Source organism: Motacilla alba, chromosome 4 (assembly GCF_015832195.1).
Source record: "Motacilla alba alba isolate MOTALB_02 chromosome 4, Motacilla_alba_V1.0_pri, whole genome shotgun sequence".
Taxonomy (NCBI): domain Eukaryota; kingdom Metazoa; phylum Chordata; class Aves; order Passeriformes; family Motacillidae; genus Motacilla; species Motacilla alba.
This window is the reverse complement of record NC_052019.1, coordinates 70,249,015-70,276,140: the sequence shown is the minus strand read 5'-3', so window position 1 is coordinate 70,276,140 and position 27,126 is coordinate 70,249,015. Positions and strand designations below refer to the sequence as shown.

General features: G+C 43.3%; 1 protein-coding gene across 50 annotated transcripts in view; it reads left to right on the top strand.

Moving 5' to 3' along the window:
• The window catches only part of ANK2 (ankyrin 2), a 277,263-nt gene that overhangs the window by 243,064 nt on the left and 7,073 nt on the right, over positions 1-27,126 (top strand). For 25 of the 50 annotated variants that reach the window (XM_038134985.1, XM_038134975.1, XM_038134972.1 and 22 more), the window contains 16 exons: positions 115-326; positions 1,158-1,362; positions 2,015-2,111; positions 4,327-4,555; positions 5,840-5,965; positions 6,767-6,889; positions 7,681-7,710; positions 9,601-9,622; positions 19,258-19,332; positions 19,722-19,853; positions 20,231-20,377; positions 21,542-21,821; positions 23,494-23,773; positions 25,230-25,322; positions 25,725-25,808; positions 26,830-26,994. In XM_038134985.1, the coding sequence (XP_037990913.1) occupies positions 115-326; positions 1,158-1,362; positions 2,015-2,111; positions 4,327-4,555; positions 5,840-5,965; positions 6,767-6,889; positions 7,681-7,710; positions 9,601-9,622; positions 19,258-19,332; positions 19,722-19,853; positions 20,231-20,377; positions 21,542-21,821; positions 23,494-23,773; positions 25,230-25,322; positions 25,725-25,808; positions 26,830-26,994 (2,300 nt within the window). Of the gene's footprint in view, positions 1-114; positions 327-1,157; positions 1,363-2,014; positions 2,112-4,326; positions 4,556-5,839; positions 5,966-6,766; positions 6,890-7,680; positions 7,711-9,600; positions 9,623-12,128; positions 17,874-19,257; positions 19,333-19,721; positions 19,854-20,230; positions 20,378-21,541; positions 21,822-23,493; positions 23,774-25,229; positions 25,323-25,724; positions 25,809-26,829; positions 26,995-27,126 lie in introns of all 50 variants that reach the window. The other 25 variants (XM_038134945.1, XM_038134950.1, XM_038134956.1 and 22 more) reach the window with 4 other exon arrangements.

The following is a 27,126-nucleotide window of genomic DNA, read 5'->3' as shown; positions in this document are numbered from 1 at the left end:
AAAATACTTTGTGTAAGTTGCACAAAACTGTGAAAAGCTGGGGTGCATTTTGAAGGTGGCTGTACTGTTTCTGTGAAACTCTGCTCTTCTGACCATCCCCTCTTCTGCCCTCAGTACTCGACACTCCAGAGGAGCTTGAGAAGAAGCGGATCTGCCGCATCATCACCCGGGATTTCCCTCAGTACTTCGCAGTGGTGTCCCGGATCAAGCAGGACAGCAACCTCATCGGGCCCGAGGGAGGCGTGCTGAGCAGCACCGTGGTCCCACAGGTGCAGGCAGTCTTCCCAGAAGGGGCGCTCACCAAGCGCATTCGCGTTGGCCTCCAGGTACACTCAAATGGTCACGGGGTTTTGATTTTATTGTTGGTGACAAATCACCTTTTTTAAAAGGACAACCAGCATATCCGGCTTGTCGTGTTGTATGTTGTCTGCAACGCTTCCAGTAAAAGTAATAAGAGAAAAAAAATCCATGCAAAAGTCAAAGCAAGTGGTAAAGCTTCAGTTTTTCCAGTTAGTTCAGTCTTCCCTATTAACTCTCTATATAACTCTGGGAAGACATTTTGGAGATGATGCTGATATTAGTGTAGGTCATAGAATTTCCTAAACATACTTCTTATGAAAGGCATCAGAGAAGTACAATGTGCTGCAATAATTAAATGTGCTAAACTATTATTAAATGTACAGATTTTCAGTGTGAATGAACCAGTGTAACAATTCACTTCCTGCAGAGAGGGAAGTCTTTCCTCTCTCTCCATCCTTTCCTGCTGCTGCATGCATCCATGATTTACGTTGTCCAGGAAACTGCGCTTGTTTAAATCTCCTGGGACTAGCTGAATAGCACCATAAAACAGCTAGAGTTTGTTCTCAGGTGAAAAAAGTAACCAGGTTATCATTTGCTACTGGTTAAGTGAACTTAAATTAATGCTGTAAAAATCTGATAAGCAACAAGTAAGGAGATAGGAAGAAGAGGCAGGCAAGGGCAAGTTAAAGAAGTGAGGTCTCCCCTTCTCACTGGCAGTCAGTTCCTCTGTCTGCAGATTTTCATGGGAAATTGTGCTATTTGAAAAGTTAAGGGGTTTGTGGGCAATATACAGTTATTCACGCATCATTAAACTGTTTTCAAGTAACTGCTCTGTTCTTTCCTGTTGCTTTGGAAAGGCTCAACCTATGCACACTGAACTTACAAAGAAGATTTTGGGCAACAAGGCTACTTTCAGTCCCATAGTCACGCTGGAGCCCAGGAGAAGGAAATTCCATAAGCCCATCACGATGACGATTCCCGTGCCCAAGGCCTCCAGCGACGGGCTCATGAACGGCTATGGAGGCGACACGCCCACTCTAAGGTTACTATGCAGCATAACAGGTAGGATGCCACTCCCGCAGCTCTCTGTACTGCCTGAAACTGTCAGTGCCTGGGGGCTGGAAAGGCTGAACTCATTACACCCAGGGGAAGCTGGATGGCAGCCTGACCTGGGCGAGAAGCTGTGAAAATACGCTACTTTGCAAACAATTCCTTTATACCAGAAATGACAGTTGTTGTTTGCACTAACAAGAGATGTGTAATATAATCACAGACTTGGGGATTGGTGGGTTTTTTCCATTTTCCTTACAGTTTGTTTCTTGAGAACCAACATACCTCTGTCTGGCAGGGTAAGCGTGGTGCAGGCTTACTGCTGCAGTATACTTAGGAGGAAAATACTGGAGTTAAACACATGACTCGCCATGGCTCCAAAGTGATTAGCATTTCCTTCAGTCTCCCTTAAGAGATGGAAATGAGCTGCAAGTGTTTAATTTAATTAATTAATTAAATCCTGTGCTACAGGGCTCATCACTTAAAAATCATTTGTGCACTTGGTATTTTCAGGGTAAGCACATCCAGTCCTACTAGCATTAGTGGAGAAAGTATATTACTTTCTTGTTTCATGGCAATTAAAAACTGTAAATAATTTCTTAGAAGCTAAGTAGTTGCAGATGTGCTTGGTTTTGATTTTATTTTTAAACCTCTGTCATTTCAGGAGGAACCACTCCTGCCCAATGGGAAGACATCACTGGGACAACACCACTGACATTTGTCAATGAATGTGTTTCCTTCACGACAAATGTGTCTGCCAGGTACCTACACAACCAAACAGGACTTTCACAGGAATACTCTCAAATACATGCCTTTGTTCCACAAATATTTCTGTTACGTTATTTTAGTTTGGAGAGTAGAATGAGCAGAGATATTGATTCATTATTCAGATTTCCATGGAAACAGAAATCCCTTATTTGGGTGCCTCACTATACATCTTGTGAGAGATACTACTTCTGGAATATCCAAAACTGAGAAGTCGGGCAGAAAGGGACTCCAGGTGTGCCAAACTGGGGTCTAGAAGCATCTCTTCCATACATCTGTTCTTGTGCTGAGATTTAACTGCTCTCTTACTGAAAACAGATTGTCATTTAAAAAAAAGAGTAATATATATGAATGTACATATGTATTTTAGTTTGTGTCCATGATGCATATCACAGAAATGCCCGAAAATCTCCTCCTCTGTAACAGGAGATGCAATCCGTGACCTGGAAAGTATTTCATCTAGGCTGTGTACTCCAGCAAACAGTTAAAACAATCATGGATAACTTGCCCATGAATTTCAGTGCAAATATTCAGTATCTGGAGCAGTTATTGCTGTTAATTAGGTTTGTTATTTATTGAAACAGTGGATTCAGTGTTAAAATGAGATCAGCTCTCGCAGTCCAACCTCCAGATTAACATTAGGTGAAATAAAGTAGTAGTTTTTCATCCTTTCTCAGCTCAGAATGGGCTGTTTCCTGCTGCTGCCTTACTGATGCATGTGTCTGTTGGGTGTAACTGAGCATTCCACTGTAGCAGCAGTGGCCACGAGAGGGGGATCTTACAGTGCATTCAGCTCAGCTGCTGCTGCTGCAGAGGTCTGTGCAAAGGCAGGAATGAAAGGCTGATTAAAGAACCACCTGTGGAAACACGACGCAGAGTTGGAGAGGTCCAAATCCCTAAAACTGTCAAGTCCCCAGCAGCAGGGCACCTCGTGTGATAGACAGAATGAGAGTGACACTTTATGGTCTTATAATTCATATTTGTAGTAGATCTTTGTTAATCCTGATGATGACATGAGAATTGATTACTGTTGGTAATGTTCTGTGATACAGGCAGGGTCCTATGTAGAGGTTTTAATGGGTTCTGCCTCTAAATGAATGTTCTACTATCTACTTTGCCCCAAACATGATTTGAAATGCTGGTACAGTTTAAAAAGGGGATTTTAAAATCTAATTTCTGACTCTTTGCTATTCACAGTAATTTTTTTTACATCTAGTTAAGCGTTAATGATGGACAACAATTTTACCATTCATAAAACTAATTCTGTCTGAGATGAGCTTGGGAAAGAGATATACTTGCATGTGAATTACACGGAAGACTTGGAGGCACAGCGTTTGTTTTCCGTTTCCTGAGCTGCAGCTTTTAAAAGACTTAATATCTTTTGGGGCTTTTTAGCCCCTGGTGTTGGACAGCAAATCACTGAGGCATCTGGTGGTTTCTCAGAGGATGTGGCCTCTCCAGTTGCAGTCCAGCACAGCATAATTCTCCCACGCAGGAAAAGGAAAGGATCAGCATGCAGAGCCTTTCTGTAGCACACATGCTTTCCTTCTTGCAAATGTCAGCAGCCTGGGGTTTTGAGCAGTGCATTTATTAAGCATTCTTAAGATGCTCACAGCATGGAATTTGCTGTTATTGAGCTGCAGATGAGTAAGTGCAGAGCAGGCACCCTCCAAAGGTGTGCTTTGGGGTTATAATGCCATGTAATCCACCGTAATGAATAACACCCCTATAGATCAGAGCAGCTTTTGAGCTGCCTCTGACCTCTCCTGATTTCCGCCTTCATCTGCCAGCTGGGAACTTGAGCTTTCCACCCACACAGTGGATTTTATTGAACAGAAATGGCATCGGCTCCAGAGAAACTCAAGTGGTAGCTGGGAAAGAAGGCAGGACGTGTTAGTCCTTGGAAAATGCTTGGTGACTAAATTCACATAGGAATCATTTCTGATTTTGCATGCAACTTTGCACAGTGGACGCAGTCATTTATGTTCACCTAAAGACCTCAGGTTTTGCCGTTGTATGTAAGGAATTGACTGCTATTTCCTCTAATTTGGGTGGGAGACAAAAACCAAAAGTGACAATTCTTTTTCTACTCCTCTGACTTATCTCCCATTGCTCTGGTTACCAGCTAATGTTGCCAGGATGGGAAAACACAGAATTTCCTTTCTTAACTCCTTCTCTGCTGATGGCACAACTCTTCCTTCTCTTCTACAGATTTTGGTTGATAGACTGTCGTCAGACACAAGAATCTGTTACTTTTGCTTCCCAAGTATACAGAGAAATTATCTGTGTCCCCTACATGGCCAAATTTGTGGTGTTTGCCAAATCTCATGATCCCATTGAAGCACGGTTAAGATGTTTCTGCATGACGGATGACAAGGTGGATAAAACTCTAGAACAACAAGAAAACTTTGCTGAAGTTGCCAGAAGCAGGGACGTAGAGGTACTGTGCAAGACTTTTAAGTTTTCTCCATTTTCTAGTGTCTGCTTTCAAACTAGTATTTTCCACCTTCTATCTGCCAAAAGGACTGAAAAATAATCTGTCAACAAGTACTGTCACGATGCAGTATCAGCAGCCATGGTAAGATGGAAACTTGGACTTTTGTCAGGTGTAAGGAAAAAGCAATAAGGAAACCCTATTCCCAGAAGGCAGCTGACAAACTCAGCCCACAGGGCTAAAGGGAGAGGGTCGGGGCCAAAAACAATGGCTAGATCCTGACTTCCAGCAACCCCATAAATGCACATCACTAACCAGAAAGGCTGATGGGGGTCACACTTTGTCACCACATTCACATACCAAGAGTTTAAGTAGCAGGTTTGATTAATATTCTGCTTTACGACAATAAAATCACATTAAATCTGTTGCTGAGCAGGCAAAAGCTTTCCTGTGTGGAATTCAGCAAACTGCCTGCTAAATGCAGTTTTTCTGGCTCTGTCAGCTTCCTCAGAAGGGATGACAAATTGAAGGTGCTTTAACTTACATGGCATATTCTGCTGAGTTCTGTCTCTTTTCCATGAGAATCCCACCTTAATTCTTTAAAAGAATTGTCCTCACTCTTCCTGAAGCTCTGACAAGCATCTCTTGTGCAGATCAGCAAGATAAAATATGGGCTTATCACACTGAATGGCAAGGCTGAATTTCTGGAAAGTAAGGATGAACCACAAATGGGTTTGCATTTTGAATGGAACATTTCCCGAGCTGCTGATGTGATATTCAAACATGTGGAGGGGCCGTTACAGCAGCAATCTGAGAGATTTCAGAGGGATGTTTACCTGAGGCCTGCCTTTCAAAAGCTCTTAGGCCTCTACAGATCCAGCTGAAATAAATGGACTCAGTAGGCACCCACTCTGAGTTCTGACGGCTGAAGAGAATATTTCTTTGACTGTGGTGATGAAGTTAACCAAGTATGCTAAAATTGGAGTCAATCAAAATTTAAATCTAGATTTAAAAGTTTCCCCGGATTTATGGCACTGAGTAATATACTGTTGTCATTTAAAGTACTGCACTATTGTTACTAAATTAGCAGTTTAGTCTCTTTGGAATTTAATAATCTGAAATCTTTCCACACATTTTTGGTCACTGTACATAACAAATCTTGTAAATGCTGACAAGTCCTAACAATTGTAGAAACCGATTTGTACTGTTGTAGAGCTATCCTTAAGAAGCAATCCTAATCACCTCACAAGGGTTAATTAACGGTTTGCTTTTTTTTTTCCTTTCCAACAGGTGTTAGAAGGAAAACCCATCTACGTTGACTGCTTTGGCAATCTAGTGCCACTCACAAAGAGTGGGCAGCACCATATATTCAGTTTCTTTGCCTTCAAGGAAAATAGACTTCCTCTGTTTGTTAAGGTAATGTTGTTGGCTCCTTTTCGGGTATTTCAAGCTATCACTTCAGCGTGTTTTTTGCAAACAAAGAAAAGCCAAACTACTTAATTTATATAAATTCCCAGCTGGAACCTAATTTTATCCCTGTTCTATTCCATTTAAAAAACTTTTTTTATGAGTAGGAAAATTTGTGAAATAAAAGCCAAAGTAAAAACCCTTCATTCCTCTCAAATGATGTAATGTGTTAACCCACTGTGGTCAGATGGGCTGCTGTCACTGAGCCACCATCATCACCTCTCCTGAGAGGGAGATTAGAGAGCACTGGAAACCTCTTCCACAGACTTTACCTTCTACCTGGAAATTCCCACTACAAGGGAGGGAACTATTACTGTTATATAAATAACACTCTTAGAGAAATGATTTATGAATGGAAACTTCCAGTAAGTGGAGAAAATCAACCCACTCCATCAGTGTGTTATATTTGCTGTGTGCTGCTAGACAAATTTTGAACTTTCTCCCTCCTTACCAGCAATATTTTGTAAGCTTGTTTTAATTTACACCTTTATTTGTGCCACTGCCTTCCTTTGGCTTTGCAGATTTTCCTCCCTTGCTCAATTTTCCACCAACAACATTCAACATACATTGAATACACAAATAGATCCATATGTACATTTACAAACAACGGGAAAAAAGTGAAACCACGTTTTTTTTGCCTATGTGGACTTTTTCTCCCCATCTGGTCCCTCCTGCTGAATAGCTTTTGAGAGACACAAGTAGCTCACACAGCAGAGCGGTGGGTTAATTTGTGTATTTTTACCGTGCCAGGTCCGAGACAGCACTCAAGAGCCCTGCGGACGATTATCATTCATGAAGGAGCCAAAATCTACCAGAGGCCTTGTTCATCAAGCCATATGTAATTTAAACATCACCTTACCCATTTACACGAAGGTACTGTGAAATTCTACCCAGCTGTAGGCATCAGCATTATCATACAAACAAGAAATGAGGAAGTGGGCAAAACAGGGCTAAAGCTTTGTGGGCAGGGGTTTGAAAGAGGAAAAAATTCCACGCAAGGGCTTTCAGTGAGTTCAGTTTGGTACTCCTAATGCCAGTGCCTGAAGACATCATCAGGTATTTCCTGAGGTCTCAGAAGAGATGAGTGGGAGTGCCCTCACAGAGTAAAGACTTGTTTCCTTAGAAAGTGTCAGTTTATGTTTATTCTGTGAAAACACAAGGGTTTTTTTTCTTTCCTGGTTGGATTAGAAGCTGCATGCCTTTTAGAGATGTATTTGCCCAAAATGATGATAGTTTTCTTCTCAGCATTTTTAGAATATAGTAAATATTTATTATAGCATTTGAATATAGTTTTTAAACAAAGCATCTCAACAGTTTTGTGACTTTGAATGGTAATAGTTCTTGAATATTTTAATTGTTTATATATGCCAATTTATGGGTGAAAAAGCATGTATGTATTTAAAGTTTTGGTACAAATAAGGATCACTAGATGTCTAACTTTTCAGTTTGTATTTTGCTTGGTTCTGTAGCCTCTTGTGTTTAAATTGACAGTTCAGTTTTGCTGCTTCTTGTCGTAAGAAGTCAGCTGCAGAAATGTGCTGCATTTTCTTCTTTTCTGTTAAATGTTGTGGGAAGTTACTTTTTCCTACTCTCTTCTAAAAGAATTGCCTTTTGCCTGCTCTGTTTCCCCCTTCTCTTTTTGCATGGTGCTTTGGGACCAAAAGGAATCAGATTCAGATCCAGAACCAGAAGAGGTAATGTTGCTAAATCAGCATGTTCTTGCTTACACACATTGCTCAAACACAACTAACAGACACAACTCAGAACTGATCCTTAGCCCAGTGCTACAGACACAGCAAAGAGGGCCTTGCACAGACTCACTTTGGGAACAGGCAGAATTGAACGCTGGGTGACTGACATCCAGTACAGAAACAGTGTTAACCCAGAAGTAAGAAGTAAAAGGTTTAGAATTTTCATCTTTAGCACTAAACAAATTGTATCAGCTCCCCGCTGAGCTCCCAGCCCCGGTCTGGCCCTTAGAGATGTTACTTAAGCTCTGGCCCCTACACGAATGAGTAACGTTAGAGAAGCGTCCTCACGTTTTGATGCTGTTCGGCTGTTGGAAACACTGTGAGAACAGCCAGCTCCCCAAAGACAATGGGCATCTTTCCCATGCACTGCACAACAGATTCAGCAGGTCTGCGGCATGGCTTGCAGTTCTCTATTACCATTACAAAAATAGTTACCACTCCTATGATAAATAGGACTTCTATTTTTATATAGGAAACTAAAGCACAGAAAGACAAGCTCATTGATGGCTACAAGCTTTTTAAACTATTTGTGGTTGACTTCATTATCATGCTGACATAAATCTGGACTGATCTGGAAGAACTGAAAGTGAGGGAAGCCAGGACATGCCAGGGATGCAGGGTAGGCCATGTAGGGCGATGTGTGCATCAGAGGAATTCAGGCTATTATGGGTCTGTTGCACACACTGCTGGCTGTGAGATGTAATTATGTGAGCCTAAAGGATTGCCAGGCATGTATGAATATGTACGTATGGCCAGGGATTTCCTTCTGTTCAGCGTCAGCTCATGGAAAGGCAAGGATTTGTAACATCTTGACTGAGACAGCATATTGCATTTATCCTTATAAAGAATAGCTTGAACTATGTAAACCTTTTCAGCACTCACTAAAAACCTTGGGGGCTTTACCATGTGCAGTATCTTGTACCAGCAGTACTGCACAGCTGATTTGAATTCTTCACAGTTGTCCTACTCCTACCACGAGTTTGTATAGGAAATTAAAGCTTTAATGCTACTTCTTACTTGGCGTATTTTTCCATAGCCACATTTAAACAACATGTACTGGTGTGGACAAACGCTAGCAGAACTGAAATAAACTGAAATTACAGAGCTGCCTCAAAAATTTGCTTTTTGAATTCTAATGGTCTGAGATTGTGCTTTGTTCAATTATTTTTTGACAAGTACTGTGTTTTCTTCTGAATAACAGTAAAATTGTATGTTTTTTTCATCTGTACCCAAATAACTTCGAAAAATCAAAAAGGGGGCCTCTGAGGGCTGTCACAGCTTCCATTTCAAGGCATCGATGGCTATTAGTGGTATCCAGCCCCGTGTCATGCCTTGGGCAGTTCTGCCATCATGGGTGCCCCTGCATTTCATCATCACTGAGCACAAAGGCAAACATGCAGTTTGTGCTCTCAGAATCAAAGTGTCCAAGGAAGCACAATGCATGAAACCTCCTGGTTGCCTTCCAGATGGACCAAATGCCTTCACGTAACCATATAGGACTATTTTGCTTTAGGCAGGAAGAAATAAATTTAAGAGCACTGTAACCAAACACCTGGGAATACGAAAGTTTAGGTCCTCTACACTTGCTAAGAGCATTTAAAGAAAATACACTGCAACATTTTGCATCTGCTGTTGACCATAATTATAGTGAAGTAACGATTTTCCTGGTACTAGAGACCCTAAATAAATTAAGCCATGCTTTTACTGTTATTTTAAATGCATTCTTGGTTCCATTAAAGTCCATGTGTCTCCATACAACTAGCATTTCACCTGTGGCTTCTGTGTAGCAATTATATTTGAAGTTTTAAATCTCCTGCTTTTTTCCTCTTCCAGGTTGACATGACTTCAGAAAAAAGTAAGATTTTTTTTTTTGAGAATGTTATAATGCAATTTGTATGAGAGATGTTAAGAGTAAAGATAAGCATGAAAGAGAGCTAAGTTTTAACTGCTATTGCTAATAACATCAATACTTTAAATACGTAATAAAACCAATTTAATATCTCAGCAGCTATCCAATTCAATACAATTAACATGTAAATTAACAAGTAATACAGTTAAAAACCGTTCATCTAAGCCTTTACTTTCCTTTGACATCCCTAGTGAACCTGCTATTGCTATTTTGCTTGTATGAATGCTCATCCCTCAGTTTTTTTTTGTTTTCTCCATTTGTTGACACACATTCTTGCCTCATATTTGAGACAGATGACAGTATCACTTTTAATGGAAACCTAATGAGGACTCCAATCTATTTTGTTAATCTCATGGAATACAACCATGCCAAAAAGTGATACTGTCCAAAGGAATCAGCCTGTTTAACCTTCCCTCCCTTGCCCCACCCTTTACTGTGGTGAAATATGCTGGAAATCTGACCTGACAGCTTGGCACGGCACAAACACCCTCTGTACACGCGCAATCGGGCTGTGACCATGAGAGACCACAGGCGAGGGGTTCGCAAACATCTCCTTTATGGGAGGGGCAGATCAAGTGACTCTCTGCACACGCAGAAGTGTCTCTAATGAGAGCTGCTTCCAAACGTAGCTGTTTCTTGGATCTGTTCAGGAAAAGCATGACATCTGCCTTGTTTCCAGTTTGGAGCGCGACTTCTCGCCTCCTCTGCAGTTAAAGTGCAACGTCTTGCATTGTCCTCCTGCCTCTTCCTCACTGCCTACTCTGCCAGGGCCCCAGAGAACCCCATGAGTGTTCCTGCTCCAGCCACACAGTGCGGATAGCACTTGCAATTTATTTCCCACTGGAGCTGCTTTGCTTCAGGCTGATTAACTTGATGATTGGCCAGTGAAAGAGTCATGCATTTGATATTTATGAAAGTACATATTACGAATTTACAGAATTACTGGCTGGCATTTCAGCATGCACCAGACGGTTCATTGTAAAGCAGCAGCAGCACCAAAAGAGACCACATTTTCAGCACCACAATACCCTGCAGCAATCTGGCTCTAATTAATGTACAGCACAAATACTTAGCATTCGTTACACTCAGGAGAACAGAGCAGCAAAAGGGATCTTTTTTACAAATAAAGACAGCTAATTATGTGTTGCTTAAAGTCTCCTTATTTGCATTAGTTCTTTGACTTCCACTGGGGTGCTGAAATGTGCAGTTCCATGTGACATGCTACCTTTAAAGGGAAAATGTCCATCTGTGATTCCTAAGCATTGTGTTCTGTTTGTAACTTGCTTCAGTTCTCCAGTGTTTTGTTCTGTTCAATATCCATTTTCTGCTAGTCCTTGCTGAAATGTAATATTACCAGCAGGCAGTTATGGCATAATGGGAATTAGCTGCAGCCACCTTCTTGTATACTGATTGCCAGATTAGACAAATATTTCACCACAGTATGTTTACGGTATTTTCATGTACCTTTAATTTACATGAATAATTTTTAGAGCTCTTGTTTTTAACCGAAGCTACATACCCAGCAGCATTTGCAACACCTTTGCTTTGCATGGAAATAACTTGCCTTACATGAATTGTACGTATGTGTCTAGTGTGACTGTCTGTGACTTTGGGTTGCCATACATTACCTTTTTTAAAACTCTGAAATCACTTCTAAGTTGATTCACAGTTTTTTCTTATTATCTCTCCTTTTCTTCTCTGTCTTCTCTTTCCTCAGTCAGTTCATTAGTTGTCAATGAGGATGTTCCAAGGAAAGGACCATGCCTCTTAAAACAAAAGCCTGTTTGTTTCATTGTGTAGGTGTGAAATCCCCTTAGATGAAATGCCGGTTTGCAGCTGATTCAGATCTCTACATATTTGATCATATTTTAGATTACCGCAGAAGTACTTTTTGCTTTTTATTTTGGTCATTAAGAAAAACAAAACTGTTAACCCAATGTTATTCTGACAGTTTGCTAACACTGGCTTTCTCTTAGAGGAAATCGACTTTCAATCAGTTCTAATGCTTTCCCCTTTTTTCTTGTTTTTCTTTTTATTTGAACATTGATCTGTAACATCTGAACAATCTTGAGATGCCTCTCTGTGTAACTTCACTGTGTTTCTTCTAGTTTTGATTTGAAATTTTGTTGTTGTTGTTTTGGGTTTTTTTTTTAGTGGTGTCCTGGTTTGGTTTGTTCCAGCTTTGATACTGTATGTGTGGTTGTGCTGTAGAGATAAAGTGAAGCAAGTTATTTCCTGCCATTTTCCTTTTCAGTTTATTTTTTTTTCCCACCCCCCGTTAGCTTTGCTTTGCTCTTGTACCCTCAGATCTTGTGGATCCACCATTCCCGGCCCATTTTGTTGACCTTCCTACCACTACAGCCAAAGACTGTCATTTTCAGTCCTGATTACATTTTCCAATCTCTATTTTTGATTTCCATTTTACTTTCAATGTTTTTCATTCGCATCAAAGATGACGAGACAGAATCTACAGAAACATCTGTCCTGAAAAGCCATCTGGTTAACGAAGTCCCTGTACTAGCCAGTCCAGACCTGTTATCTGAAGTTTCTGAGATGAAACAAGATCTGATCAAAATGACTGCCATCCTGACAAGTGACCCTTCTGATAAATCAGGCTCCATTAAGGTGAAAGATCTTGAAAAGTCCGCTGAAGAAGAGCCAGGAGAACCTTTTGAAATAGTTGAAAGAGTGAAAGAGGACTTAGAAAAAGTAAATGAAATTCTGAGAGGTGGATCCTACACCAGAGAAGAGCATGTTTTGCAGAAGTCCCTTTCCAGACAAGAACCCTTAGAAGAAGAATGGATCATTGTCAGCGATGAAGAAATTGAAGAGGCCAGGAGGAATGCTCCGTCAGAAGTCACAGAGCCGAGCCGCGTAGAAGTCAGGGTAGACAAAGGGACAACAAAGAAAGGGGAGCCAGACATGACAGGAACGGCGGATTACCTTGCAGAGGATTTAAAAACACGCGGTTCTCTTCATGAGAGACAGCCACAGGCCTTACAAGAAGAGGTAGCAGCAGAAGAGAAAGGCAAAGCTGTAGCAGTAAGCAGGGATTCTGAAAAAAAAGGAAAAGAATCTCCAAAAACTGGGAAACCAAGCTCGCAGGAGCAACAGAAGGCAGCCTCAGACGTTAAAAAGCCCCTTAGGACAAAACTACGAGAAAAGCCAAAGCCCAAGGAAGGCAAGGTGCCCAGCAGCGGAGAGAAACTGAAACTGCCTAAGCTCACTGCAGACGAAGCACCGGCTGGGGAGCCTGGCCTAAAGGTGACAGGTACTCCAGAGCCTAAAGCTGTGTCCCCTGTTATCGAGGAAACTCCCATTGGCTCAATAAAAGATAAAGTGAAAGCTCTTCAGAAACGAGTGGAAGATGAGCAAAAAGTACGGTCAAAACTGCCCGTCAGAGTTCAGGCAAAAGAAGGCCCTGCCGAAAAGGCGCCTAAAAAACCAGCACAAGTCAAAAAGCCAGCAGCACACAAAGCCCAGCCGCCCGTCTCACCTTCTTCTAAGACAGAGAGACTCGAAGAGACCATGTCTGTTCGGGAACTAATGAAAGCCTTCCAGTCAGGGCAAGACCCGTCCAAGAATATTTCCGGACTCTTTGAACACAAATCTGTGAAGCAGAAGCAACAGGCCCCTGAGAAGGAAACTCCCCGCAAGAAAACAATTCCTTTGCAGAGTGAAACAAAGCGAGTGTCAAATCTCAAAACAGACAAACAGAAGGACAAACCAAGCGTGGTGTCAAAAGCAGAGAAAGAGCCACAAACAAAGAAAGGAAAAACTCAAATTTCCACCATCGAAACTGCCAAAAAAGCTAGTGGCAAAGACCAAGTAAAAGAGCAGAGCAGCAAAAAGCCAACCCAACCTCTCCCTCCGGTAATGGTTGCTGAAAGTGCCAAAGAAACGGCGGCTGGGAAGGGCAGGACTTCTGACGATCAGGGAGATCTTGACTTCCAGATCAGCCCTGACAGGAAAACCTCAACAGACTTTTCTGATGTCATTAAAGAAGAACTGGAGGATAATGACAAATACCAACAGTTCCGACATCTCTCAGTGACGGAGGAGGGAGAGGTTAACTTGGAGCAAGTACTGACCAGTCCTTTTGGTGCTGCTTTTCCCACAGAGTATGGGAAAGACGGATTCCTTCCTGCTCTTTCTCTGCAAAGTTCTGCTCTTGATGGGAGCTCAGAGAGCCTTAAACACGAAGGTGTGGCTGACTCTCCAGGCAGCCTACTTGACGGAACCCCTCAGGTCAGCTCAGAGGAAAGTTACAAGCATGAGGGTCTGGCAGAGACTCCCGAAACAAGCCCAGAAAGCCTTTCATTCTCACCAAAGAAAACTGATGGGCAAATTGAAGACGCTAAAGGAGCAGCTCAAGTACACACAACAGCAGAAACACGTTCTACGAAGGAACTCTCCTCAAAGGAAGATGAAAAAGGTATTACTGAGAGGCAGCTAGATGCTGTTACTGAGACTAGTGAGTCTCATTCTGACCATTTATCAGAAGAGCATGTACCTCCAGCCTCTGAAGAAGAGGCTGATAAACTTAAAGAAAGTAGCTCAGCTTCCATTGTGAAAGATATTAGCAGGGATAAAGAATCCAGAACCACTGCACATTTCACTAAGTCTTCTGAAACACATGACACTGCTTTAGAGAAAGAAAAAGATGTAGCCTGTGACCGCCGTCTTACAGTTAGAAGTCCCCAGAAATTGGAACTTGCACTTGCTAGCCATGATAGTGAAGGCTTTAGCCCAGTTGCAGATGACTCTTTGACTATAAGTCATAAAGATTCCCTGGAAGCAAGCCCAGTGCTAGAAGATAACTCATCACACAAAACGCCCGACTCTTTGGAGCCCAGTCCTATGAAAGAGTCCCCCTGCCGCGATTCCCTTGAAAGCAGCCCCGTAGAACCAACAGTGAAGGCTTGTATTTTGGGGCAGGGTCCTCTTCCGTCTGTTCATAGCAAAGCAGAAGCCTGCCCAGAGCTGGCATCGGTGCGTTCCAGGATTCTCCGTGACCCTGAGGGAAGTGCCGATGATGACAGTCTAGAGCAAACGTCCCTCATGGAGAGTTCGGGGAAAAGCCCCGTTTCCCCCGAAACTCCTAGTTCAGAAGAAATTAGCTATGAAATCACACCTAAAATGGCAGACATACCAAAGTCAGCCACCATCCCTGAAGTCAACGAAGAACCGGAGGATGATTCGGAAAGTGAACCAAAGAAGAGATTCACCCCTGAAGAAGAGATGTTTAAAATGGTGACCAAAATCAAAATGTTTGATGAATTGGAACAAGAAGCAAAACAGAAGAGAGATTATAGAAGGAGTTGTAAGCAAGATGAATCTTCTGTGTTTGCCAATTCAGAAGCCTCACGGGAGGCTGAAGCATCAGAGAAGACTACTGTAGTAGAAAAAGGCATACCCACGGTGGTGACACCTGCTGCTGAATCTAGAAAGAGTTCTTCCTCTTCCGAAAGTGAGCCAGAATTGACTCGGCTCAAAAAAGAAGCCGACTCCGGCCTCTTAATGGAGCCTGTGATCCGAGTGCAGCCACCCTCACCGTTACCATCTAGTATTGACTCCAGCTCTAGCCCTGACGAAGCAGGGTTCCAACCCATTGATTCCCAGCCATGCTCTGTTGGGATTGGTGAGGTTAAAGCACCGGGCAAAGGTAGCAAAGAGGAGCTGCTTATCCTTGGGCGCAGCTGTAAGCCTTCCACGGGCACTTGTCCTTCCGACGGTTGCGCATCAGCAGAAAGCACGGAATCAAAATGTTGTGATGGTACAGGCGACTGTGAGACGGTCAGTCCCGATGCCCCGGTCGCACAATCTGGGTGCACTCCCTGTCACTCTGTCGGTGGCGCTTCTCAAAAAGAGGTTCACGCTGAGTCTTCACTAACAATTGGGCAGTGCGATGATACTGAAAATGGTGTCAAACCCGCTGCCCTGTTACCACACAGCGATCTCATCTCTACAAGAGCTGTGTCAGAAGAGGCAGATGACCTTTCTCCTGGACACGGTACCACCGAGTACTCTGTCCCGTGCGACAGCAAACTGGCGGAAGGTCACACGGCTGACCATTGTGCTTCGGCAAGGGATTCGGGAAATGCAGATACAGGTTGTGAGACGTCTCACAGGGCTGCTCATGCTGAGGAGCCCTTAGCAGAGTATTCGTCCCTAACCACTGACACAGGGGAGCTGGACAGCTGTGCAGCAGATGCCGCTGACGGTAGTGCTCCGTATATAGTGAGCCCTTACGAAAATGTGTCTTCTGGACATTTCTTCATTGACTCTGAAAGTGAGGTAGGATCTGGTAGAAGTCTGCTATCTAGGGAAACCTATTCTATTGCAGAAGGGAAAGATCAGACTGGTGAAGTTCTACTTAGCAGAGACACGGGCAGTGAATATTGCTCTTCAGAGGAAGTGTACATGGAAATAGAGCCCAAACCAGAGGATGGATTTCAGACAATATCACAAGGGTCTCCAGCCTCAGAATCAACAAAATTATCTGAGTCTGCTCTTGAGGATATAAGAGATGAAACAGAGAAATTGGTGGGTCAGGTTGTCATCACCAGAACCGATGTGGATTCTGACACGTGGAGTGAAATACGTGAAGACGACGAAGCTTTTGAAGCTCGGGTGAAAGAAGAGGAACAGAAGATATTTGGGTTGATGGTAGACAGGCGATCCCAAGGCACAACCCCCGACACGACACCGGCCAGGACACCCACCGAAGAAGGGACGCCACTCAGTGAACAAAATCCTTTTCTTTTTCAGGAAGGCAAGTTGTTTGAGATGACTAGAAGTGGAGCCATTGACATGACCAAAAGGAACTACCCAGATGAAAGCTTTCACTTCTTCCAGGTGGGGCAGGAGCCTCAGGAAGAAGTTTCTTTATGTGAAGAAGTGCAAGAAGCAGCAGAGGCAGAATCTTCAGAGCTGAAGGGATCAGTGAACCCATTTGCACCGTCAGAGTCAGAGGAGTCAGACATACAAGAACAAGATGCATTGAGATATTCACCCCCATCACCTGAGTCTAGTGATAGATCTGAAGAAATGATGGGTGAAGGTACCAGTGCTGGTACTGCAAAAGCAGATCTTAAATCCAGAATTCCAATTAAAATGGGTATTTCAGCTTCTTCAAAATCACCAAAGAAAGAAATTGCTGCCTCTGAAGCTGAGCCCCTCTCCAGAATGGAGACTGACACGGTTGATAGCAGTCAGGTGCCTTGCCCCATCTCTCCCGAGCAGTGTGCGGTAGAAGATGAGTTAGATTTTTCCAAAGTCACTCGATTGGTTAGTTCTGAACAGGGTGAGGAGTCCCCAGACTCTTCCCCAGAGGAACAGAGATCTGTGATTGAAATCCCCACTGCTCTAATGGAGAGTGTGCCTTCTTGTGAAAGCAAATCCAAAATCCCTGTAAGAACAGCTGCTGCCGCATCGCAATCCTCGCAACAATCGGAAAACGAGAGCCTTTCCCCGGATGACTTCCTGGACACTTCACAGTGTGAAGGAAAAGATGACCAAGTGAAACCAAAGTCTAAAATTCCCGTGAAAGCCGCTTTCCAAAAAGCCGAACCACAGCACTCATACGCGGACGTGTCTGTCCGCAAGCCAGAGTCACCCAAAGTGCTCGACGTGACGAGCACAGTCCCTGCAAAAGCAGACAGCCGCAGTAAATCGGAATCTGATGCCAGTAGTCCCGTGGACACAAAGACCAAACGTTCCATCAAAGCTAGGAGTTATGCTGAGGCAGAGGCAGAGGCCAGGGAGAGGGAGAGTGAGATGAAGTTTGAGCTAGACTCAGATGAGGCAACAACAGCAAGATCGAAGGTATTTTCTTCACGGTTGCCAGTTAAAAGCAGAAGCACTACAGGCTCCCGCAGTGCTTTTAGTCCCACAAAAGAGAGTAAGGACAATTTCTTTGATCTTTACAAAAACTCCATAGAGTTTTTTGAAGAAATTAGCGATGAAGCTTCTAAATTAGTGGAAAGACTCACGCAGTCAGAGAGAGAACAAGAATTAGTTTCAGACGATGAAAGCAGTAGTGCCCTAGAAGTTTCAGTTATTGAAAATGTGCCATCCAGTGAGACTCAGCAGTCAGTTCCTGAAGACATCTTTGACATCAGACCCATTTGGGATGAGTCTGTAGAGACTCAGATTGAACGTATCCCTGACGAAAATGTCCATGACCGTGCTGAAGGTATTTGCCAACGACTGGGATTCCCTGTGCGACGCATGTCATGAATTAAACTCTTTTGTTCTTTGTTTTCTTTGGTGTGTGTGTGTGCGTGTGCGTTTGTGTACAGGTGTAATGTGTGTGGCATTTTCTTTTCAGCTTTTGGTGGTTAGTTGTGCTTTTTTTTTTCCCCTTGTGTGCTGTATTTGGTTTTTTTGTCTTGTGTCTGTGTTCTTGTCTGTGAAACGATCTCAAGATTGCAAACCATAAATGCTTATGGGAAGTGTTACCTTAATAAGCAAAAACACTTCTAGAAATGTGTATAGTTTTGTCATTAAACTGATTGCTTAGGTCATGCACGTTTTGGCTTTTGACTTTCCCTGGCCCTGTTACTAGCTATTAACTTCTACTAATAATGAAATGCTTGGGCGTCAATTGAAAGTGATACAGGCAAATGTATAGACTTCTGATTAGGTACGCAATGAGATCTGCAGGAGTTTTAAATAACGAAGCTTTTTATGTTCCTTTTTGTTGACAGTCTTTGTCTGAGGAAAACTCTGAGTCACCAGTAATTCTTTCAGTACACATTTTCTGGTGCTTGGTTTTCCTCTCGCCTACTTGTGTGCTAGTACTGAGTAGTCCTAATGGAAATCAGGAGCCGGAATGGCACGTGCATATCACGAACCCTAAGCAATTTCCTGATTCAGAGGAGTCGCAGTTCCCGTGTGCATTCAGGGAAAATCAAAACTCAAATTCTGCCATCCTAAAATTAGCTCTGAGGATGGGAGGAGCTGTCAGTCTCACCATTAGTGAAGTGAATGAGGACTGACGAATGACCATCTGATTTTTCCTTGCCTTCGTTGTTGGTATTTTGTCTCACTGCCCATCCAAAGGATCAAAGACACTAAAATTAACAGTCTCTCAAATACAGACCATAAACTGACATGCTGTATGGACTGTTTGAACAAAACTTTCCTCACAACACAAAGAACATGATCAGAAGCACTGGTCCCAGTGAATTCTTCAACCCTGGCATTTACTAAGGAGGCATGGAAAACTATGGCTCTTGACTTAGTCAAAGTCTTCAACTGAACTTTACAATGAAGATTTAGAGTAAAATGCCCAGCTAAAATAGGCATAGTAGGTGCTTCAATCCTAGATTAGGTTTTCACATGAACGTCTGATTTCCAAATAGAAAAACTAGATAGTCCTGTGCTTTTTGAAAAACCAAGCTTTTTGGCCTCATTTTGAACTTAGGGATTTACTGGCCTCACTTGAGTTATGCAGCTTGTCCACATTTAGGCACAGCAGCTAGGAAAAAATAGCGCTTTCCCTTCTTGGGCTCTCTCTCCTATGGAAATGGATTTTAACTGGCAAAAGGCAACTTCCAGCTCTCTTTGACCTTTAGATCAACAGGATGATCAGGAAAGGACAGAGGAAAGACTGGCCCACATCGCAGATCACCTTGGATTCAGCTGGACAGGTAAAGTGCACGCTTTCTGCTCTGGAGAGACAGGAGGGCACTGGTCCACACTCCTCTCATGTTTATTTTGGATGATTTTCTCATTAGCTAAAGATGTTTTAGAAAAATATTTCAGAAGCTTATTTTGTTTGGGATATCAAGAGTCCTAAATGGGTTAACAAAGGAACCTGCTCTAAACGGTCACTTTAATATGGTGGATTTAATAGACTTGAGGCAGCAAGTGGTAGCAGGGACAAGTGAAAGTAACATGGAACGAGATGGAAATGTTTTCTCAGGTTTTGGGGTTAAACTGCAATTCACAGACATTTACTTTTCTTTGAATTAAGTTAGACCAGGGGAGTAATAGTAGTAGTAGCACACCTCTTTTCAGAGATGGATTTCTTTTTCAGAGCTAGCAAGAGAACTGGACTTCACAGAGGAGCAAATTCACCAAATCCGAATTGAAAATCCCAATTCTCTTCAAGACCAGAGCCACGCACTCCTCAAATACTGGCTTGAAAGGGATGGCAAACATGCAACAGGTTTGTCTCCAGTTATTGTGTGTAACTGTCTCCAATCTGCTAGCTGAGGTGACGGGTGTGTTGCAATCATGAAGAAAATTTGGGGAAAATTCAGGCTACAGAAAGGATGAGTACATGGACTGTACTCAACGTTGTTTCTAGTCTTGTCTGCATAACACAGCAACTCAACAAATTTTTAAAAGGGAAAAAACCAAAGTGCTAATTTTTATAGGCAGCCGTTTGGTTCTTTTTAGATTTTACGTAGCACTGCTTCTAAATGTATCCATAATTTATATATGACATCGGTCAGTCTCCTATATATGCCCTTCCTATGGAGAAGGGGGAGGGAGTGTGCTTGATTCTTAACTGAGCTGCACGGTGTCCTTCCAATGGCACAGATACCAATCTGACCCAATGTCTCACGAAAATCAACCGCATGGACATCGTTCACCTGATGGAGACCAGTGGCATAGACCCCATGCAGGGCCACGGCGCGCGCACGTACGCGGACACGGAGCAGTCCTTGGCGTTGGACCGCAGCGAAGGTAAGTGGCTCCTGACCCAAACTGCCTAGGGTACCTCTGCAAGCATCACGCTGCTCTGAAGTGTTGGCCTGGGCTTGTCTGTCAGCTCTCGTGACAGAGCGCTGGAATCCTGTTTTAAAAGCACGGACAGTGTGGATGATGCAAGCACGGCATCACAAGGGTCACGTCTCACCAGGTGGAAGAACTTTAGCTGATTCTTCAGAAGCAAGCACTGTGGCCAGCAATGTTTGCCCAGTTTACCTTGGGGTTTGGTTTATTTGCTTATACATACAACTTATGAAAGTTCAGAAGGTTGTATTGGAATTTGACCAAGATATTAGAAAGGGAAACTACTCTGTGCTTTGACAGAAAACCCCTCTGGATTTGAGTATCCATGATATTGTAATTCTGTTAGGATGCTATTGCATTTCCTAAGTTTGAAAATTCAGTGGGTTAGATCCAGTGGTTGCAAAGCGAAGAAACACCTCCAAATTATTTGACATAAAATCCTCTTTTCCAGAACACTTTTGGGTGACGCTTCTGGGTGCCTAACTCAGTGTTGAAGCATATTTGACAGCTGCAAAGGTCCCAGTCTTGAAGAGAATGTAGGACTAGAAGGCTGTGTTACAGTTAGCATTCTCATATCTCAGCCAAGTAGTTTTAGAATGCTAACCTCTCTGTCCAGCTCAAATTCAGTACAAGCTTTTTTGTTTCCCCCCACTTGGCCCTTCAAAGTTCACTAGGTTTCCAGTGACTGTGGCACATAAATGAGCTACTTGTTCCACCTAGCCCTCTATGAAGCGTTTTCATCTTCTTTTTTTTGTACAGTTAATTTTTCCAGAAGCAGATAAATAACGGATATGGGGGGAAAAGTCACTAAAATCTATCCTACTCAGCTGGAAAAAAAATCTGTTGTGAATCTTCCTCTGTACTTGGAGGGTTTCAAACATAATTACTTGAGGTAAATTTCTGGGTGAATGTTATTTTGCCTGTGACTGTCCAAATCTGGCCATAGTAGTGGCAATCTAGCATGCCTTGGGCTGCTCCTAGAGGCCGCTCAAGGTGTTCAAGAACTTCAGGTCACGTGTTGTGCCTGGGGATTTTCAATGCACACGGAGCACGGGAAGGACTTCTGCATTCTGCTCAGACTTGTAAGGATATTTCTCACCTCTTTGTCTTGGCAAGGGTTTTCAGCACTGCAAGAGGAAGTGTACAGCTCGAGACACAAGCAAGAACAGCAGAGACTATCTAAGGATGGCGAGCCAACCGAGCACCCCCCTCTGGTCTCCGAGGAAGACGTGTCTGTCAGTTATTCCCCATTCCAGGACAGTACTCCCAGGAGCGAGGCCGAAGTGTCCATGGCTGAGCTTCTGAGGCAAGCACACAAGGAACAAGTAGAAGCTGAATTCTCAGGGAAACCCCAAGACGTGCCAGGGAAACCATCTGCTTCACAACAGGAATATTTGTAAGTGCCAAAAGAGCAGGATGAAGCCGTAGGGAACAGGTTCTCTTTTCTCTGTGTCATAAGAGGATTTTACAGTTGCCTTTGAAACTTATGAACACACTAGAATTTTCCTCCAATTTTGGTTTTCACTTTTTAATCCATGTGGAAGAAGCCTTAAGGCTGAGGGGAGAAAGTCAGTCTGTCACTGTGAGCACAAAGCAATACCTGTGTGTAGTACACAGGAAAGAAAAGCGGGTTAATAGAGAAGCGAAGGGGGTTTTATGCATATGTTCAGTCCTCATGTCTTGGAAGACAAGATGGAAGTGATCCAAAAGGACACTTTCTTCAGATTCAGGATGGCTTTTTCAGTGGGGGCAATTTTTTTCAATTTAGCCTTTACTTACAAAACTCATAATTACCTATTAAGAACTGGACTTTTAAAAGTGCATTTCAGATGGCCAAAGGAGCAGAAACGGGGTGTTACAGAGGCAAGACACAAGTGCTTACAGGCATAACACATGATAGAGTACACAGAGAGGACCTGTGCAGCAAAAACTTGAATTCTGAGTTGGGGCTGTCAGTGGGGTTGGTGTAATTTGCAATGGAATTTGAAATAGATCATGTTTATTTCTCCACAGCTTCCCTGATTATGTGCCCATGCTGAAACCTCTCTGCAGGGTAGAGTCAGGTATTAATAAGCCAGCAGAATACCAAGAATCCCTATCCAAAGAAGTGATTTTCCTGGAGGTGATTAGCTTTGATGTGGAGATGCAACTCCTAGCACTCAAAGGGCAGCTGAGTCCAGCAAATGGACTTAGGGGGATTGTTTTGCTCAGGATATGCTGGGAGAGAGTGTGGGAGACAGAAAATACCATCTAGGAAAGCCTCTGTTGCAGTGTTAGGCAAAAATACCAATGCTCCCTGAGGATTTGCATCAGGAAATGTATTTATTTGAGGAACAGAGAATACTTCTGAGGCAACAGTGCCAACACCACATAAGAGTAATGACAACAGGCGTTTCACTACACTGCAGGTCTATTTTGAACGAGGTGGAAAATCAGGATTTAAATCTAGATGTAAATAGGAACATGTAAGGAACATGCTCCAAGAGGAAATATACAACAATATTAAATGTACATTTGCTGGAATTAGATGTATTTCCTTTATAAATGTGTTACATGGTACATAGGTTTAACTAACTTGGGACAGCGATTAATCATGAATCAGGGGTCAACCACAAAAATACCATTACAAACAAAACCTGAACCTCTACTAAATTTCTGTTTGCTAAAGCTCCTGACTTCTACATCAAAGTTGGTTTTTCCGCTTTGCAGCTGCACAGCTTGTGCTCAGTGTTGTAGGTGCCTCTCATCCCTCTCTAGCGATCCAGGCTCTCCCAGTAAAAAAAAATAAATGGTAGTATGTAGAGATGTGAGGGCACAAGTGAAAGCAAAGCTCTCTGAAATACTTTACAAATACCAGGTTTTGCAGACTTGCATGGAAGGGTTGGAGATTTGCTCAGGAAGATGGGTGGCATTCCCAGACACACTGCTCTGTAGTTCCTGTCAAGGAGTATCAATTATTTCTAGGCTTTGCCAAACAACAGACAACCTAACAATATGAAGTCAGTGCCTAATGTTCCATTGCTGGAAGCATTGTACAGTGATAACTCACTTGGACCTGTAATTCACAGTGTCACAACTCCAGGAACAGAGCAGTCCGTGGGAGCTGGAAAAGCAGCGAGCAGAAGATCTGCGCCCTCAAGCACGGCAAAGGGAGAGGCGCAGAGAGCCCCCCCGCAGCCTCCATCCCCTGTGCAGAGGGGGGACTCCCCCATCATCCAAGAGCCTGAGGACCCCCAGCTCCACCGGGAAAGCCTCTCTCCAAGGAGATCTAGTCTCGTGATCGTGGAGTCCACTGAGGAGCAGATGGAGAAGTCTGGAAGGGGCTTTGAAGAGGAATCTTTAGAAAAGGTAAATCAACAACTTTGCCTCAATGTAATTGATGCAGTAAACCGATTTTTATGACTCGCTCATTCCTTAAGATAAGAATATTTGTAATTATTTTGCATCTGGCACTGAGTTTTTCCTCCTTCCCTCTGTGGTTTAAAGGGTCAGGTAAAGGCTTTTCTCCTGAGGTTTTCAAAGCTGAAGCAAACCCCAGATCCCAAAGTCTGGGCTGGTAATTCTGGTTCTGCTCTACCCTTCTTTGTCCTTTGGCCTGTGACAGATCCATCTGTGCCTGAGAGAGAGAGTGTCAGTAACAGGGGCAGAAACAAACTGAAACAGACCTAATGCACACAAAGTAATAACAGTAAAGCTCATAAAGGCAAGGCTAGCCCAGAGCAGCATGAGAAATGGTCTGATAGGTCTCTACAGTCGGTGAGACAGGAAAGAGACAGCAGCTGTGCATTCCAGAGTGCTAAGGATGTACCTGAAGAATGGTGTTTATGTAGCACACAGGAAGTAAAGAGATAGAGAGACAGGAGAGTGAAGAGGATATCAACAACTGTACAGGGTAGGCCTTGGGTTGTGTGAGACAAGGGACTTCATGGCAGCCTTCAGAGAGGGGAAGACATCCACCAGCGAGGAGAGAGAGCAACCATATGACTTCTAGTGGGGAATTAAAGCTTCCTGGCAGATGAAGATTTAACAATAAACAGCTGGCTTTGCCCATTCTCAGTGGGAAAAAAGGAGAAGGCATCCTTGGGCAGGAAATTAGCTTTATAAGTCAAATTAGAGCAGAGAAGGTGCAGTTGTACTGAGGCAGAAATTGTTTCACCTTTGTGTTTGTTAGAAACAAGGCCTTCTCTCTTCACTACTATGTGGCCAACCTCTAGAATGAAGAGGTTCAGAGCTCTGCCTCTGGGATCTCAGGGAAAGGTGGAATTTAAAGTATATCAGAGAACTGAAAGGGTATCTACATCGAGGCTCAGTACAAGGGCTGCTAGAGGACAGCTGCCCTCAAAATAATGTACTGCTTTTTCCCTCTGATTCTTTTACTGAAGTGAAACAACAACTGCAGCTGGTACCACCACCCCCCCCATTTGTTTTCCCTTTTATGTTTTTATACTACAGCTATTTCCCAGCAGATTCTTTTCAGCCTCTCTTTGCCATCCGAGGTGTTTGTTTAAACTTGTAATTCTCCCTTATGCAGGATCGACAAGTTCAGTACTTGTTACTAATTTTTCCTGATCTTTCTGAGGCTACTGCTACACTGTCCTCTTGTCAGAACTGTTCAGTCCTACTGTCTGTACCCTGTGCTCTGTACTTCCCCCTGTGGAGGGTTAAAAGGCTTTTGTATATTTTTCTGTGTAATTAACCCAAAAAGCATATGCAAAATGTAGGAATTGCAGAGCTGGTGTAGGAAGACAGAAGCTGTAGCTACTGCGAGTACCACCTACAGATCCTGCTTCCATGCTTCCCCTAGGAGTTAGCAGAGGAGTTAGGTGGGCTGGAGCTCAGCTCAGACGAGGACGAGATGGTCACTACCAGAGTCATTCGGCGCCGGGTGATCATTCAGGTACCGAGTGTTGAATGACTGCACGAGCCTGGGCTGCCTTAGTCCTGACTTTGTGTTGCACCTCAAGCTGGGATGCTCCCAAATAATGCATCTCCATTGGATAAACCTTAGGATTACAGTAACACTGCTAACCTGCCCCTAAACTCCACAGATGGCTTGGTAGGAGGAAGATGAAGGCTTGTCAGCCCCGTATACAACAAGGTCAACTAACTTATCTTTGCCTGTGTGCTGTGGCATCACTTTTCTGTGCATGCCTTTCTAAGGATTGATTTGCAGAATAGGTTTTTTCCTAACATTGCTGTTCTTTTTCCATTCCCTAACCAATTAACTGATGTTGAAGTGACTTATTTCAAGACCCACATGAAGGCCTTGCTTCACACAGCTTTGTTCTTTGTCGTACAGGCTGATAGTATGCCTGAAATGCCACCAGAAACAGTCACAGAAGAGCAGTACACAGATGAACATGGCCACACAGTGGTCAAGAAGGTATTGTCAGTTCTGCCCCTTGCTGCCTTCTTCTTCTCCTGTAAAAGGAAGAAAAAATCATCCACAGAAATGCCAGACTTTCTGCTATGAAGGGGCATGATTTGAAGAGTACATAGTGGAAGGAATGAGAATTTCAGCTCAGGAGAGATACCAAAATTTGAACAATAGTTTAGATTTTCAGAATTGTTCTGTTACAGTGTACAATCTAATAGGATGTTTTTTGTTAAATTTCACTGAAAGCCAAGGAAAATTCTGAATAGATCCACATATTTTAGGAGAAAGTTTTTTATTTCTTTTTTAGAAACCCCACCAAAAAAACCCACTCCACTGCAATCTTATCTGAGATGTTTGTTTGCTTGCTTGTCCTGATGAAAGCAATGGAAGGCTGGGTCTGTAAGAGTCAGATAAACCCAGAGTCCTGCTCTTCAAAGTCAGATCATGCTTAGAAAAACAAATTCTGCACAGCATGGAAGTGCAAGGGGAACTTCTGTGCTCTTTTCTTTATCTGACAACTTGGTGCTCGGTGATTTGGTCTAGGACTTGGCTGAGCTGGGATGGTGGCAAAGCCCATCTTCTGTCTTCTGAGAAGTCATCACACCCCTTTGGCCGGATAGGCTGTCTCTGGAACCTGTTTGAATTCCTGGTAGAATAAACCAGCCTAGCCAAAGATTGCTTGGTCTCACTGCACAGAGGCAAGTGTGACGGTTCTTACGGATAGGTCTGTGCCTTGAGCTGTGCCACGCAGAGGTTTGGGTCATCCACGGAAGGATGCACACCCATCCTCCTGAGCAATTTCACATCTTGAACCCTGTAATGCTCTTCTTGCTTTGGCCAGCCAGTGCCTCGAGAGCTTTAGCACCAGACGAGTCTCTTGAGTAGGAGTTAAGGAGTAGAACTCAGAACCATCTACGCAGGTTCTTTCATGCAGGACAAAATGCCCTGTGAGTAGCTAATACTAGATAGAGAACAAAGAGGAATATTTTACTGCTATGTCTTTGGGGACTAAACTCCATTCCTTCAGGTGACTCGGAAGATCATCCGGCGATACGTTGCTGCAGATGGCACGGAAAAAGAGGAAGTGCTAATGCAGGGAGCACCGCAAGCCCCCGTCACTGTGGAAGAGGGAGATGGTTATTCCAAAGTGGTGAAGCGAGTTGTGCTGAAGAGTGGCAGTGAGCACTCAGAGGTAGGGTGTGCTTTGCCTGCCGTGGCACAGAGCAGCAGCACCCCAGCAGGGTTCTTAACCACTGCAGCTTAGCGTGCTCATTCTGCCACTCAGCCCTAGAACCCCATAAGTTTACCTTGCTGGCCTGTTCTT